General features: G+C 38.8%; 1 protein-coding gene and 1 non-coding gene across 7 annotated transcripts in view; one reads left to right on the top strand and one right to left on the bottom strand.

The window, feature by feature from the left end:
* Window positions 1–15,177, top strand: part of PHF20 (PHD finger protein 20) — a 170,320-nt gene that overhangs the window by 44,960 nt on the left and 110,183 nt on the right. For all 6 annotated transcript variants that reach the window (XM_006929809.5, XM_006929808.5, XM_045053678.1 and 3 more), the window contains exon 2: window positions 258–372. In XM_006929809.5, coding sequence (XP_006929871.1) covers window positions 290–372 — 83 coding nt within the window. In that variant the 5' untranslated portion in view covers window positions 258–289. The remainder of the gene's footprint in view (window positions 1–257; window positions 373–15,177) is intronic.
* LOC111559982 lies at window positions 7,305–7,436 on the bottom strand. Its single transcript, XR_002741442.1, has one exon.

The following is a 15,177-nucleotide window of genomic DNA, read 5'->3' as shown; positions in this document are numbered from 1 at the left end:
GGTGAGTCCTTGGTAAGCAGTGTTGAGTGGGGGTCTCCTCACAGTCCTGGAACTACAGGGTGCTGCATAATAGAGGAGGAACCAGTGGAGGATACGTCTATGTTGGAATGAGAGCAGGCATGAAAGAAGTCACTGACAGGGTTTCCTGGAGCTTTGTGTTTTGAATAATTCCTGTTTGTCTTTTATGTGTAGTGAGTGATGCTACACTCTGGGCAGACTTTCCCTAAGTTTCATAAATATTTAATTGGCTTTTTCAGGAGAATAAAGGCAGCCCCGCTGATGACTGAAAATGACAAAGCATCCACCTAACAGAAGAGGAATCAGCTTTGAAGTGGGAGCCCAGTTGGAAGCCCGGGACCGATTAAAAAACTGGTACTTTTACATTTTTCTGTTAATTAAATTCCTTCAGTAAAGGATTTTTGCTAGCACTGATAAAGAGGGCTTTTCTTAAGTGTTCTGTAGTTTTTTCCTGCTCCCTGACTCTTGGAAGGTGGAAGGAGACTTAAGCCTAGAGCCGGGGGAATGTCCTTTCTCTTTGGTGCTGGGATCCATCTGTCATGGAGAGCATCCAGTGACTATTTGTTAATACTTGTTTCCCCTTTCTGTGTGTTTGTGTGAAGGAGTTATGGGAAAAAGAAGCATAGATGGCTATAAGGAAGGGACGAATTAATAGTGGCAGCTCTCTTGATCTTGGGTACCTGTCTGGAAGAAGAGAGGAGAGAAAAATCAGGGATGGAAGAATGAAGGAAAGGGATTAGATTGGAATAACTTGTGTGTTGTGAACACCCCATCCTGTTTTCTGAGTATGTGGTATGGTTGAAATTTAACATCACTCTGAAGAGGTGATTAAATTTAGAGACTGAGGGCTTGTAGTCCTGACTTGTCATTGGTTTATGACCTCTGACTTGTAATTAGCCTCTTTGAGCATCAGCTTTATCTATAAATGTGTGGGTACTAGTAGTGTCAACCTCCAAGTTTTTCTGAGAATCACGTAGTAGAATGTGGGGAAAGACCTTCCTTATCAACTATAAAATGATGGTTGTTGTTGAGGACATCCTAGAATCTGGCCATTTGTTAATGCTTAAGGGAAAGGTGGGGGTTTCAGAACTCAAACCTTTCTTAGTTGTTGTTGTTGTTTTTAAAGCTTATTTATTTATAGTCTACACCCAAAATGGGACTCGAACTTACGACCCCGAGATCAAGAGTCACATGCTCCACCAGCTGAACCAGTCACATGCTCCCCTTTCTGAGTTTTTATAAGGAAGAATGTAGCTCTTTTGGGGAGTTTTCTGAAAATAAGCTGACCAGTTCTTGGGGTGTAGGTAGAGAAGACAGGGGAAAGAGAAGCGAGGAAGTGGCTGGGGCAGAAATGTCTCTGCTGCTTTTTGGGGCTGGAAGAATTGATATATGAATTACAAACACTTTGAACACCTAGTTGTTGTAGGCTGTTTGTATCATCTATAATTATTTCCCTTTTTGGTTTCTCTTAGCACTTTTTAAGGCAGCTTAATCAAGGGAGGGAATTCTTTTTAAATGTGGAAAAAAAGTAAAATATAGAAAAAGTAAAAAGTACATCTAGCTGTAAAATAATCTGTGTACTTGTCACTCAGAATAAATATCAATAAAATACACTAATATATAAAATTTAATAATAAAATTTAACAAATTAGTAAATATCACTCAGAATAAATAAAACATTTTTATTATATTTATGTTTTAAAAAATAAAAGACATAAAACATTTCTTATTATATTTGTTTTAAAAAATAAAAGACATAAAACATTTCTTATATAATAGAAGTATATTTTATACCCTTACCAGTTCAATTCCCCTTCTGTATTCCATGGAGGCAACCAGCATCCCAGACTTATCCTTATCCCAGTTGTATCCTTTCCACGTTTTTAAATTTTTACTATGTATATGTATGCATAAATAATAGAAATATTTTAGGTATTAAAAATTAATATAAGTAGTAGTATATCATTTGTTTCTTTATGTTTTTGTGATTTAGCTATACTGATACATAAGATACTTATCCTGTATTTATTTATATTTAATTTTTTTGTACTTTATTAAAACTTTTTTTTAATGTTTACTTTTGAGAGAGAGATGGAGTGTGAGCGGGGGAGGGGCAGAGAGAGAGGGAGACACAGAATCTGAAGCAGACCAGGCTCTGAGCTGTCAGCACAGAGCCTGATGTGGGACTCAAACTCATGAACTGGGAGACCATGACCTGAGCTGAAGTTGGACGCTTAACCAACTGAGCCACCCAGGCACCCCTCATTTTATGTTATTTTATTTTTATTTATTTATTTCAAGTAAGCTCTAGGCCCATCATGGGGCTTGAACTCATGACCCTGAGATCAAGAGTCTCACACTCTTCTGACTGAGCCAGCCAGGCACCTCAGCAGCACTGTGTTTAAAGTGAAAAACTGGATGCCTCCCTGGCTCAGTTGGTACAGCATGCAGCTCTTGACCTTGGGGCCATGAGTTTGAGCCCTACATTGGGTGTAGAGATTACTAAAAAGAATAAATAAAAAAAATAAACACAGTGCTACTGTGAACATCTCTGTAAATGCCTTTTTGTGTCCATTTGCAAGAATATTTATTGGGCAGTGACTTTTCAAACTTGTTTTATGGCAATTCATAGTAAGAACTATATTTTAAATCCAGGGTAGTAACCATCCATATACACATACAAATTTCAGTGAAGCAAAATTCTTTAGTAACCTTTCTTAACCTTAGTACATGCATTATACTTTGATGTTTTTCTTCTATGTTGTGTGTTTCCTGACCATATGCACAAATGCTGGTCTAGAATCATTAATTTCATTTTATAATTGAATGGGTCATGAACTACTGTTTGATAAGTCCTACTCCAGTGAATTCGTTGAGTAATATACACATTTTCAGTTTTATTGGAACTTGCAAAATTTATCTCCAAAATGCTTCTACTAAATTGCTCCCACCAGTAGTACATAAAACTTCTTGTTTTTCTACATCCTTATCAATTTTTGCCTTTGACAGACTTTCTGGTTTGTCAGTCTGTTGGTTATAAAACTTTTATTCTTTGTTCCCTGTACTTCTGGTGAAGTTGAGCATTTTCTAATATCTGTGTTTTGTGGCTTGCTCTTGACTATTTTTCTGTTGGATTGTTTGTCTTTTCTTAGTGATTTATCAGTATTTTACTAATATGTTATCGATTCCAATGCTTTGTTAGTTTGTATTGCAGAAATCTTCCAGTCTGTAGCTTGTCTTTTCAGCTTACTTCTGATATCTTTCGTGGGATGTAATATTCTCTGAAATTCTTCTAAAAGTTTTAAAGGTTTGCTTTTTACATTTTGATCTTTATCTACCTAGAATTAATTTTATGTATGTGATGAACTTGGTCTAATACTCGTTTTTATTCACCATATAAATAATCAGTTGCCCCAGCATCTTTTATAGGATAGTCTGTCCTTTCCCCACTGATCTGCAATACTACTTCTATATATCAAACCCCATAACATGGGTCTCTTCTTAGCTCTTTATTTTATTAATTTATATTTACTCTGGTGCTACTAGCAACACATAATCCAATCGATATTGCTTTAAAATAAATCTTTTTAAATTAATTAATTGTGAGAGAGAGAGAGCGAGTGAGCGAGCACGAATGGGGAAGGGGCAGAGAGAGAGGGGGAAAGAGAGAATTCCAACCAAGCTCAACATTGCCAGTGTGGAGCCCGATGCAGGGCTCAAACCTATAAACTGAACTGTGAGATTATGTCCTGAGCCAAAATCAAGAGTTGGATGTTCAACCGACTGAGCCACCCAGGCACCCCTAAAATAAGTCTTGATATCTGTTAAGACAGGTTTTGCCTTTTTATGCTTTATTTTCTTTGTTGTATTCTTAGACCTTTACTCTTATTTTTTAAACAGTTGAAGTATAATTGACAGTCAGTGTTACATTAATTTCAGGTGTAGACATTTGCTTTTAACATGAATAGCTGTATTTGTGTAGTTTCTTAAAAACTGTTGTAGTTTCACAATAAATTGCATTGGATTTATAATTAATTTGGGGGAATTAACATCTTTATGATAGAGTTTTTACTTATGAAAATATTATTTTTTTGTATTTATTCACATTTTCTTTTATGAACTTGTTTTATAACCTCCATTTTGCATATTATCTGTTAGACTTATTCCTAAGTACCTTCTAGTTTTTGTTGGTTCTGTGAATGGATCTTTTTACATTATATCTTTTCTTTGGTTATTGGTGGTGTGTAGTAATGCTGTTGAGTTTTTATTGTTGTTGACCAAATTCAGTGTGTGGACTTTACTGAGATCATAGCTCAAAAACAATTGCTAAAAAAAAAGATTTATGACATTTATGATATTGTTGGATATTTGAACATTGATTAATGATATTAAAGGATCATTGTTAACTTTTGTAGGTATGGAAATGATATAGCTATGTTTTTAAAAAGTCCTCATTTTTTAGAGATTATATACTGGCATATTAATGACTACAATGAGGTGTTGTCTGGGACTTGCTTCAAAGGAAATAGGAAATGAAAAGATGGAGAATAGGGAAAGCAAAAGTGGCAGTGAGTGATGGGTATGTGAGGGTTTATTGCTGTTGAGTTTTATATACTAATCTTGTATCTAGAAACCTTGCTGCATTTTCGTATTTGTCCTACTAGTTCTTTTAAATTTTATTATTATTTAAAAAATACTTATTTTGAGAGAGAGAAAGAGAGAGACATTCCCAAGCAGGTTCTGCGCTGTCAGTGCTGAGTCTGACATGGGGCTCAATCTCAGGTACCTGAGAGGTCGTGATCTTATGACCTGAGCTGAAATCAAGAGTCAGATGCTTAACCAACTGGGCCACCCAGGCGCCCCTTGACCATATGCATTTTTGTCTCTTCAGTCTTTTAGTATGGTATATGACATTAGTAGAGTTTCTAAGCTTGAACGATTCTTTTTTTTTCCTTCCAAGATTTTATTTAAATTCAAGGTAGTCACCGAATAGTGTAGTATTGGTTTTAGGAGTAGAATTTAGTGATTCATCACTTACATATAATACCCAGTGCTCATCACAAGTGCCCTCCTTAATGTCCATTGCATTTAGCCCATTCCCCCACCCTCCTCCCCTCCAGCAACCCTCAGTTTGTTCTCTATAGTTAAGAGTCTGTTAGGTTTGTCTCTCTTCTCTGTTTTTATCTTACTTTATTTTTCCTTCCCTTCTCATATGTTCATCTATTTTGTTTCTTAAATTCCACATGAGTGAAATCATATGTTTATCTTTCTCTGACTGACTTTTTTTGCTTAGTATGATATACTCTAGTTTCATCCATGTCATTGCAAATGACAAAATTTCATTCTTTTTGATGGCTGAGTAATATTCCATTGTATACATGTATGTGTAAATATATATACATGTATATATTATGTGTGTGTATAATCTATATACATACACACCACATCTTCATTATTTGTTCATCAGTTGATGGACATTTGGGCTCTTTCCATAATTTGGCTATTGTTGATAGTGTAATGTTGAATAAGTCTTGACTATGTTCCTGGATAAATCCTATTAGATCATTTATATAATAAATTATATAAACGTTTGCTAATATTTTATTTGAGATTTTCATATCCATGTTCACTAGTACTTTTGGTTTTGATCTTTTCTTGCCCTATCCTTGTCTGGTTTCAGTGTGTTATAGAAATCTTAGAAAATGAGGTAGTTTTTTCTTTATTTCCTCTGGAAAAGTCTCTTGAAGCTCTGCTAAATCTTGCTAATACCCTTTTTTGCAAAAATAAAAAAAATTTTTTTGAGAGAGAGAGAAAGAGTGGGCAAGAGTGCAGGGAAAGGGCAGAGGGAGAGGGAGAGATTGAATCTTAAGCGGGTTCCACGCTCAGCACGCAGCTCAATCTCATGATCTTGAGATTATGACCTGAGCCGAAATCAGGAGTCAGACACTTAACCAACTGAGTGAGCTTTACAGGTGCCCTTGAAAATAAATTTTAGACTCTCAAATCAAATACTTTAATAGTTACAGTTCTGCTGTGTTCTTTTTCTTGAGTAAATTATGTCAATTTTATTTATGCTTATGTCATATCTTTTTCAAGTATGTTAGCAATATTAACACTATTTATATAATAAATAGTAAGTAACATGGGAGAAAGTTACTTGTAAATCTACCAACCTAACTACTTAGTCTTTTCTGTAATTGCTTATGTATGAAATAGGTATGACCACGGGGTGCCTGGCTGGCTTAGTTGGTAGAGCATACAACTCTTGATCTCGTGGTCATGAGTTCAAGTCCCATGGTGGGGGTAGTGATTACTTAAAAAAAATTCTGTTAAAATAAAATAGGCATGATCAGTGTGTACATAAGACTTCTGTACTTTTACTTTTTTAGTCATTATGAAAGCATAATATAGTAGATACTTGTTCTCTTAAGTGGGTAAACAATATTTCAGATTGTTATTCTACCTGTGTAGAACTTTTTGCTTCCAATTTTTTTTCACATTTCCACAGAAAGTGGTGTATTGCCTTTAGAACAAAATAAGATACTTTCAGAACTTTTGTTAGTGGGGGCACCTGGGTGGCTTAGTCGGTTGAGTGTCCGACTTCAGCTCAGGTCATGATCTCGTGGTTTGTGAGGTTGAGCCCCGCGTCGGGCTCTGTGCTGACAGCTCACAGCCTGGAGCCTGCTTCAGATTCTGTGTCTCCCTGTCTCTCTGCCCCTCCCATGCTCATGCTCTGTCTCTCTCTGTCTCTCAATAATAAATAAACATTAAAAAAAATTAAAAAAAAAACTTTTGTTAGTGAAGAAAAACCATTAGAAATTGAAAACTTTTCTAAAATATTATTTGGCAGCTGATCAAGTAGGCCCTTTAACTTAGCAAACTTACTACCTGCAACTGTGTGGAGCCCAAGCTGTCCGATTAGATACAGCTAACTGCTTAGAAGTGTGGTTTGCGCTTGTGGCCAGAGTACCAGCTATCACGTCTGACCTCCTTGGCCTTGACAAGTACTTTTTCTCCAGCACCCACTCACAGCTCTTCCTCACCACCCCCTGCCTCGCAGCCCTGTATAGGACCCTGTTGAGGTATGTTTGTTAGGTGTTGCCTATGGGGCAGGCAGGGGGCCAGGCTACTTTTGGGGCAACAGCGGCCAGAATCAGCTCCTGAGAGCCTGGCACTATCCAAGGAGAGCCAGAGACCCCACTGCCAGTGCTGCCACTTCAAACCTTCGTCTGGCTGTGGGGCCACCATGCCTGGTATAGAGCAGGTGGGGGGCTCCCAGCAACTACAGATGTCTGAGGTAGGAAAACAAGGCTGCCAGCTTGTGGCAGCCCCAACAGTGATCCTCAAGGGCTGATCTTGGCCTCCAACCCCTGGCTGAGGAGAAAAGGGACCACCCATTGTCCCATAGGAGAGAGGCCCTCCAATTTTTTTTACTTATTTACTCACTTCTGTGGTAATTTAGCAAACTATCTCAGGCAGTGAATAGAATGCTGTCCTACCCACTTTTATTTTAGTTAGGGGAACAGGATCTTGTCAAGGGGATAGAGGGACCTCCTTGTGGCTAGAGTGGTCTGGTTTTAGAGTGGAATGTGGATGGGGCTAAGGGAAGGGATGTGTATAGGCCCAGGGGAGGATGAGCTATGCTCTGCCTGGGGAGTTGGGAAAGCCTTCTCGGAAAAGGTGAGAGTGGAGCCATAAATAAAGCTGCAGTGAACATTTGGGCAAAAGCAGAGTTTTTTTCAGAGGGGTAGGATATCCGGTCATAGAATCAGTTCTAAGGATTGAATGGTTAGGTCCCTTTGAGTGCAGGTGACTGTACCAAGAAATCCAGTTGTCCTTGAGTCACATTCAGGTAAATTTGCTACCTCGAATGCCTTTTTCAAACAAATATAGCAAATCAACAGCCCAGCCTGTGGACTTAAAGTTGTAAGCATTTCTACAAATGTTTTTAAGCTCTTATCTGGTGTACTGACAAATGATTATAACTGAGGGTGAAGAGTTGTGGATTAGAGTCTCATATACTCTAATTACTTGGGTTTACTTGGTCAAGTTACTTTACCTCTCCGAGTCTCAGTTTCCATGTAGGCAAAATGGGGAATTATAATTGGATTATGTGGATTAGATAGGATTATTCCTGTGGGAGCATTTTGTATTCATTACCAGGAAAATACAGCTACTAGTTTTCTTCTTAATCATGTCTACTATAAAAATGAAAACATTATGGCCAGTTTGTAAGAAGTTTTAGGACCAAAAGTATATAAAGTTAACATTTATAGTCCTGTATCCACTTCATGGATTATCTAGTTTAATTTTCCAGTTAACAGTACCATGAGGTATGGGTGCTGTTATTTACCTCATTTTAAAAGTAAGACAAAGGGGGCTCAGAGAGGTAATGTTATTTGCTTAAGGTCACACAGGATTAGGACTGGGATTTGAACCCAGATAGACTGAGTTCATGGCTTCTCTGAAAAACCCAAATTCTCCAGAGTGTTTAATGTTTGACTCCTAAATTTTATTTATTTATTTATTTATTTATTTATTTATTTATTTATTCATTCATTCATTCATTCATTCATTCATTCATTCGTTCGTTCGTTCAGTCTCCTGACTCCTGTTTCCATTATCAGAAACACATTCTGATAATGTTCATTTGAATTCCTAATGCAGAGGACTGGACATTTGTTTGACTCTGAATGCTTTGAGAAATAATGGAGGAGGGGCGCCTGGATGGCTCAGTGGTAAAATGTCCGACTCCTGATTTCTGCTCAGGTCATGATCTCAGGGTTCCTGAGATTGAGCCCTGAGTTGGGCTCAGTGCTGACAGTGCGGCACCTGCTTGGATTCTCTCTCTCCCTCTCTCTCTGTCCCTCCCCTGCTCACACTGTCTCTCTTTCTCTCCAAATGAATACATAAACCTTAAAAAAAAAAATAATAACAGGATTTGTGGCCCCTGGTGGCTGGTTCAGTTGGTAGAGCATGCGATTTTTCTTCATCTTGGGGTTGTTTGACCCCCATTATGGGTGTAGAGATCATTTAAAAAGAAATAAAGAGGCAGTGACTTAAAAAATAATAATGGAGGATTTGTTTTATTATCTTTATTATTTATTATCTTTGTTATTTATTTATCTTTAGAAGTGGTGGTGTTTTTACCCTGATAAATGATTTGTTTATATTACAATAAGTAGTATATCTGCAGGGCAGAGCCACATGTTGAATGTGTGTTTTTAGTACATTGGGATAAGATGCGGTAATGGGATTAGGGTCTCACTCTTCATCACTTACTTCCTTTTGATTTTTAACTTCTGAATCCTTGGATTTTTTGTTCTTATTTTGAAGAGACTAAAGTAAATGAGTGTCAGCTTTTTTATTATGAAAATTTTCAAACATAATGAAAAATTGAAAGAACAGTGAGATAAGCACTATACCTTCCACTTGTATTTACTAATTGTTAACATGTAGCCAATTTGATTCATACACTTTTTATAATTTTATTAATCATGATTAGTAGTAATTCCATAATATTTAGTGTCTAGACCATATTCACATTTTCCTGTTGTCCCAAGAATGTCATTTTTCAAGGTTTCTTTTCTTTATTTTAGAGAAAGAGAGCATGAGCTGGGGGGAAAGGGGCAGGGGGGGCAGAGAGAGAGAGAATCCCAAGCAGGCTCCACGCTCAGCTCAGAGCCTGACACAGAGCTCAATCCCACAACCCTGGAATCAGAACCTGAGCCGAAATCAAGAGTTGGATGCTCAACTGACTGAGCCACCCAGACACCAAGAATTTTTTTTTAAATTTTTTTTTAATGTTTACTTATTTTTGAGACAGAGAGAGACAGAGCGTGAACAGAGGAGGGGCAGAGAGAGAGGGAGACACAGAATCTGAAACAGGCTCCAGGCTCTGAGCTGTTAGCACAGAGCCCGACACGGGGCTCGAACTCACAGACTGTGAGATCATGACCTGAGCTGAAGTCGGACGCCTAACTGACCGAGCCACCCAGGCACCCCAAGAATGTTGTTTTTAGAAACCGAGGTTTACTCAATCAAGATTGGCACATTACATTTTTTTAACATTTTAAAAAAAGTTTATTTTAGGGGAGAGAGAGAGAGAGAGAGAGAGAGAGAGAGAGAGAGAGAGAGTGTGTGTGTGTGTGTGTGTGTGTGTGTGTGTGTGTGTGTGTGTGAGGTGGGGAGAAGCAGAGAGAGAGAGGGAGAATCCCAAGCAGGATCTGTATTGTCAGTGCAGAGCCTGATGTGGGGCTTGACCTCATGAACTGTGAGATCATGACCTGAGCTGAAGTCAGGAGTTGAACCTTTAACAGACTGAGCCATCCAGGTACCCCCATTTTTTTTTAAAGATTTTATTTTTAAGTAATCTCTGCACCCAATGTGGGCTCAAACTTACACCCTGAGATCAAGAGTTGCATGCTCTTCCGACCAAGCTAGCCAGGCACCCCTACGTTTTTGGTTTTGTGTCTTTAGTTGCTTTTATTCCATAATAATCCTTCACCCCTTTCCTAATCCCTCCCCCACTGTGGCATTATTTATTTATTTTTAAGAGACCTGAACAGTTTCGTAGAATATTCCATATGTGGGGTTGGTCACATTGTTTTCTCATGGTGAATTCAGCTTGATTCATGTATTCTCTTATACTTCATGTAAACTGGAAGTTAGATCTAGACAAAAGAGTAAACATTTTTTTGCAGTGTTTCAGTGGTAATGATGTGTGTTTCATATTGTATCACATCAGGGGACACACAAAACTGGGTTGTCCCACTGTTCCATGTGGTGACTGCCATCCCTCACCATTTTAAAGGTACATGTTTCTCTGTGAAAGTAGTAAGCAATTTGTGGGAATGCTTTGGTATGTTTCAATATCCTGTTACCCCACACCCTTTACCTAATGATTTCAGCATCCATTGATAATCCTTACCTGAGTAAGTTATTACACTGGCAGTGGAAGAATAATGATTTTCTACCTCTGTCATTCCCTTTATGTTTTGTGTTTTATTAGTTGACATTCTCCTGCAAGAACTTTTCTTTTTTCTCTTTTCATTATTAAGAATCACCAAGACTGAGATTATTTAGTGTGGTGTTGTAGTCAGTTATATTCATTATTCTCTTTGGTGCTAAAATTATCCCAGAGTTAGCCAGTGGGAGGCCTTTTAACTGGTTCTTTGTACTTTCGACACACTCCTATTAGTCCTCGAAGTATTTTCTTATTTTCTGGTACTGCTAGAGGCCCCAGATTTATCTTGCACATGCCCCAGATTTATCTTGCACATGCCCCGATCCAGACCCTGGACTCCGCCATTTCTCCAAGGAGTCCTAATTCCTTTCAGTTGGAAGTAGTATTTAGAAATTAAGCTTTGGACATTGGGTGTGTTTATTCCTGCTACAGTGTTACTGCTTTTTGGCCTTTTCAGTGGACAAAGCTAAGAAATAAAATTTTTGAAAAATTGTGAGTTCATTTTGGTATTTCCAATTTAAATTTAATATTTGGTAATTTATATTTTGATTTTTCTTTTTGCCTTTTTTCTCTTACATTGAAAATTTTTATTTCTTCTTTTTTAAGGTTTTATTTTTTAAGTAATCTCTATGCCCAATGTGGGGCTTGAACTCACAAGCCTGAGATCAGAAGTCACATGCTCATAAGGAACACCTAACGAATTCTCTTATGCTACGCTTTTGCCAGTCTATAATTATTTGATTTGATTATTTTATATTTCTTATTTTTGTTTTTTTAAAAGTTTTTTACAAATTTATTTTGAGGAGAGGAGGGGCAGAGAGATGGAGGGAGAGAGGGAGAATCCCAAGCAGGGTCTGTACCATGGCCAGTGTGCAGAGCCCAACTTGGGGCTCAAACCCATGAAACCATGAGATCATGACCTGAGCTGAAATCAAGAGCTGGATGCTCAACCAGTTGAGCCACCCAGGCACCCTTCTTTAAGACTTTATTTTATTTTTACTTATTTATTTAAAAAAAAACTTTAATATTTGAGAGAGACAGAGAAAATGTATGCACACATGCGAGTGGGTGAGTGGCAGAGAGAAAGGAGAGAGAGAATCCCAAGCAGGTTCCTCACTGATAGCACGGAGCCCAATATGGGGCTCGATCTCATGAACTGTGAGATTATGACCTGAGCCCAAACCAAGAGTTGGATGCTTAACTGGCTGAGCCACCCAGGCACCTCAGAGAAATTATTTATTTAATTAAAATAATTGTTTTTTTAATGTTTATTTTTGAGAGAGAGAGAGAGAGAGACAGACAGACTGAGTGTGAGTCGGGGAGGAGCAGAGAGAGGGAGACACAGAAGCTGAAACAGGCTCCAGGCTCTGAGCTGTCAGCACAGAGCCCAATGCAGGGCTTGAACCCACAGACCGTGAGATCATGACCTGAGCCAAAGTTGGACGCTTAACTGACTGAGCCACCCAGGTGCCCCCAACTTTTTTTATGTTTAATTAGTTTTGAGAGAGAGAGACAGCATGAATGGGTGATGGGGGGAAAGAGAGAGGGAACCCCGGGCACCCCGAGAAATTTTTTTAATATTGTAGAATTAGATAGTTATGTGAAGGACTGACCATGCAGGCTCTCCATATGCAGCTTCTCCATTAAATCTCAGGAAGCTATGTTGTTATGTTTATTGTTTCAATTTTATAAATGAAGGAAGAAACCAAGGCTCACAGAGGTAAGTCCTTTGTTCCTAATTTCACAGCTGGTGACTGGTGGAGCTAGGATTGAACCCCTGTTGATCTGACTCCAAAGGCTGGCTATGCCTCCTAGGTGATTCCTTTCCCTAGTGATATTTTCCTGAGTGCTCTTCCATGTTTTCTGAATTTGCTGCTAGGTTGCCAAAAAACAAAAAAGACATGAAAAGGGTTAAAGTATTTTTTGAACCTCATGTGACAGTAGATGTGTAGGGAGATACAAATGTGATCCAGAGTGAGTGAGAGGTCTTTCTTGATTAATGCTGTGATATTTTTAATAGGTCTGTATCTTTGATTTATTTTGTCTGAAATGCTTATACAGAAGCCTAGTTTCTCTCTTGTCTACTACACATATTACACTTCTGTTAAACAACAGTAGTAATGGCAGCTAACATTTGTCAGAGATTTGCTTTGTGTCAGGTATGATGCTAATTGCCTTAATTGCTTAGGCAAGCCCATTTAGAACTGAAGCTCAGAAGTAAAATGACTTGCCCAAGATCACAGATTAATCACTGATGAATCTGAGACTTAACCTGTTTTTTATTTATTTATTTATTTTTTTTAACGTTTATTTATTTTTGGGACAGAGAGAGACAGAGCATGAACGGGGGAGGGGCAGAGAGAGAGGGAGACACAGAATGGGAAACAGGCTCCAGGCTCTGAGCCATCAGCCCAGAGCCCGACGTGGGGCTCGAACTCACGGACCGCGAGATCGTGACCTGAGCTGAAGTCGGACGCTTAACCGACTGAGCCACCCAGGCGCCCCTGTTTTTTAAAAAAAAATGTTTATTTATTGGGGTGCCTGGGTGGCTCAGTTTAAGTGTCTGACTTTGGCTCAGGTCAGGATCTCACAGTCTGTGGGTTTGAGCCACATGTCCGGCTCTGTGCTGACAGCTCAGAGCCTAGAGCCTGGTTCGGATTCTGTCTCCATCTCTCTCTGCCCCTCTGCCACTTGCGCTCTCTCTCTCTCTCTCTCAAAAATAAGTAAGAGAGAGAGAGAGAGGTAGAGGGGCAGAGAGAGGGAGAGAAAAAGAATCCCAAGTAGGCTCCACACTGTCAGCACAGAGCCGGACGCGGGGCTTGATCCCACAAACTGTGAGATTATGACCTGAGCCTAAATCAAGAGTTGGATACTCAACCTACTGAGCTACCCAAGCGCCCCTAACTTGGTTGTGTTAGACAACTGTTTTATGTATCTTACCAGAAATCATTTGTAAATCATCTAAGCCAGTTTTTCTTAAATTCTAGGGTCCCAAAGAAATCATAGATTTAGGATTTTTATTATTTAGGGAGGGGAATTTGTAAAATAAAGATTTAGATTTTCCATGGAGGTTGTTACTTCTTAAAAAAGTTTATCTCACCAAACAGGCTGTGGAGTACTGATAAGAATTCATCTTCTAATTTTGGACCTACCACTTTGGGACACACTTTCCAGATATCCATTTCCTACTCTCTGGATGGCATAATCCTGCCTGCCTCTTTACTTTGTGCAGATGAACTGACTTAAGATGTGAGAGGCTTCAGTCTCCTAGCAGTGATGTTTGGTGGATAGGACAGAAACTGCTAGTTCTGCCACCCTCCGCCTTTTTCCTATCATCTGTCAGGAGCACACCATCTGCCTTGAACAGTAGGCCTCGCCTTCTCTGTTCTACCCAGAACATGGTGAAAAACTCCTCTGTCTGTTGCTTTCTTAACTCTTTGGCACATTTCCACTGCTTTGTTTCCATTTAAGTTGATCATGGTCTCTTTCCATTTTTTTGTACAAAGGATTTTAAAATCTGAGTTTCATTGTGTCCTTAGCTCTTGTCTCACTTTTTTTTTTTTTTTTTTAATTATATTTAAGCACTGGGGTGCTTGGGTGGCTCACTTGGTTAAGCATCTGACTCTTGATTTTGGCTCAGGTCATGATCTTACGGTTTGTGGGATCGAGCCCCACATCAGCACAGATCCCATTTGAAATTTTCTGTCTTCCTCTCTTCTCTGCCTCTCCCCTGCTCTCTTTCAAAATAAATAAATAAAAAAGATTATATTAGAATTATTTGCACTGATCAAGTCTGAGTTTCTGGTTCTTATCTCTTCACTTCTTGTACCATCTCTTTTTTTTTTTTGGTACATCCTTTTTTTAAATGTTTATTAATTTTGAGAGAGAGGCACATGCAGGGGAAGGGCAGAGAGAGAGGAGGAGAGTGAATCCCAAGCAGGCTCCACACTGTCAGCAGAAAGCCCAATGGCAGGGTTTGAACTCTGGAACCATGAGATCATGACCTGAGCCGAAAGAGTCAGTTGCTTAACCAACCGAGCCACCCAGGCGTCCCATGGTAATTCTATTTTTAACTTTTTGAGGAACCTCCACACTGTTTTCCAGAGTGGCTGCACCAGTTTGCATTCCCACCAACAGTGCAAGAGGGTTCCCCTTTCTCCGCATCTTCGCCAACACCTGTTGTTTGTTGTGTT

The sequence above is a fragment of the Felis catus genome, chromosome A3, assembly GCF_018350175.1.
Source record: "Felis catus isolate Fca126 chromosome A3, F.catus_Fca126_mat1.0, whole genome shotgun sequence".
NCBI classification, from domain to species: Eukaryota; Metazoa; Chordata; class Mammalia; order Carnivora; family Felidae; genus Felis; species Felis catus.
Note: the sequence above shows the minus strand (reverse complement) of the source record. Positions and strands in the feature narration are given on the sequence as shown.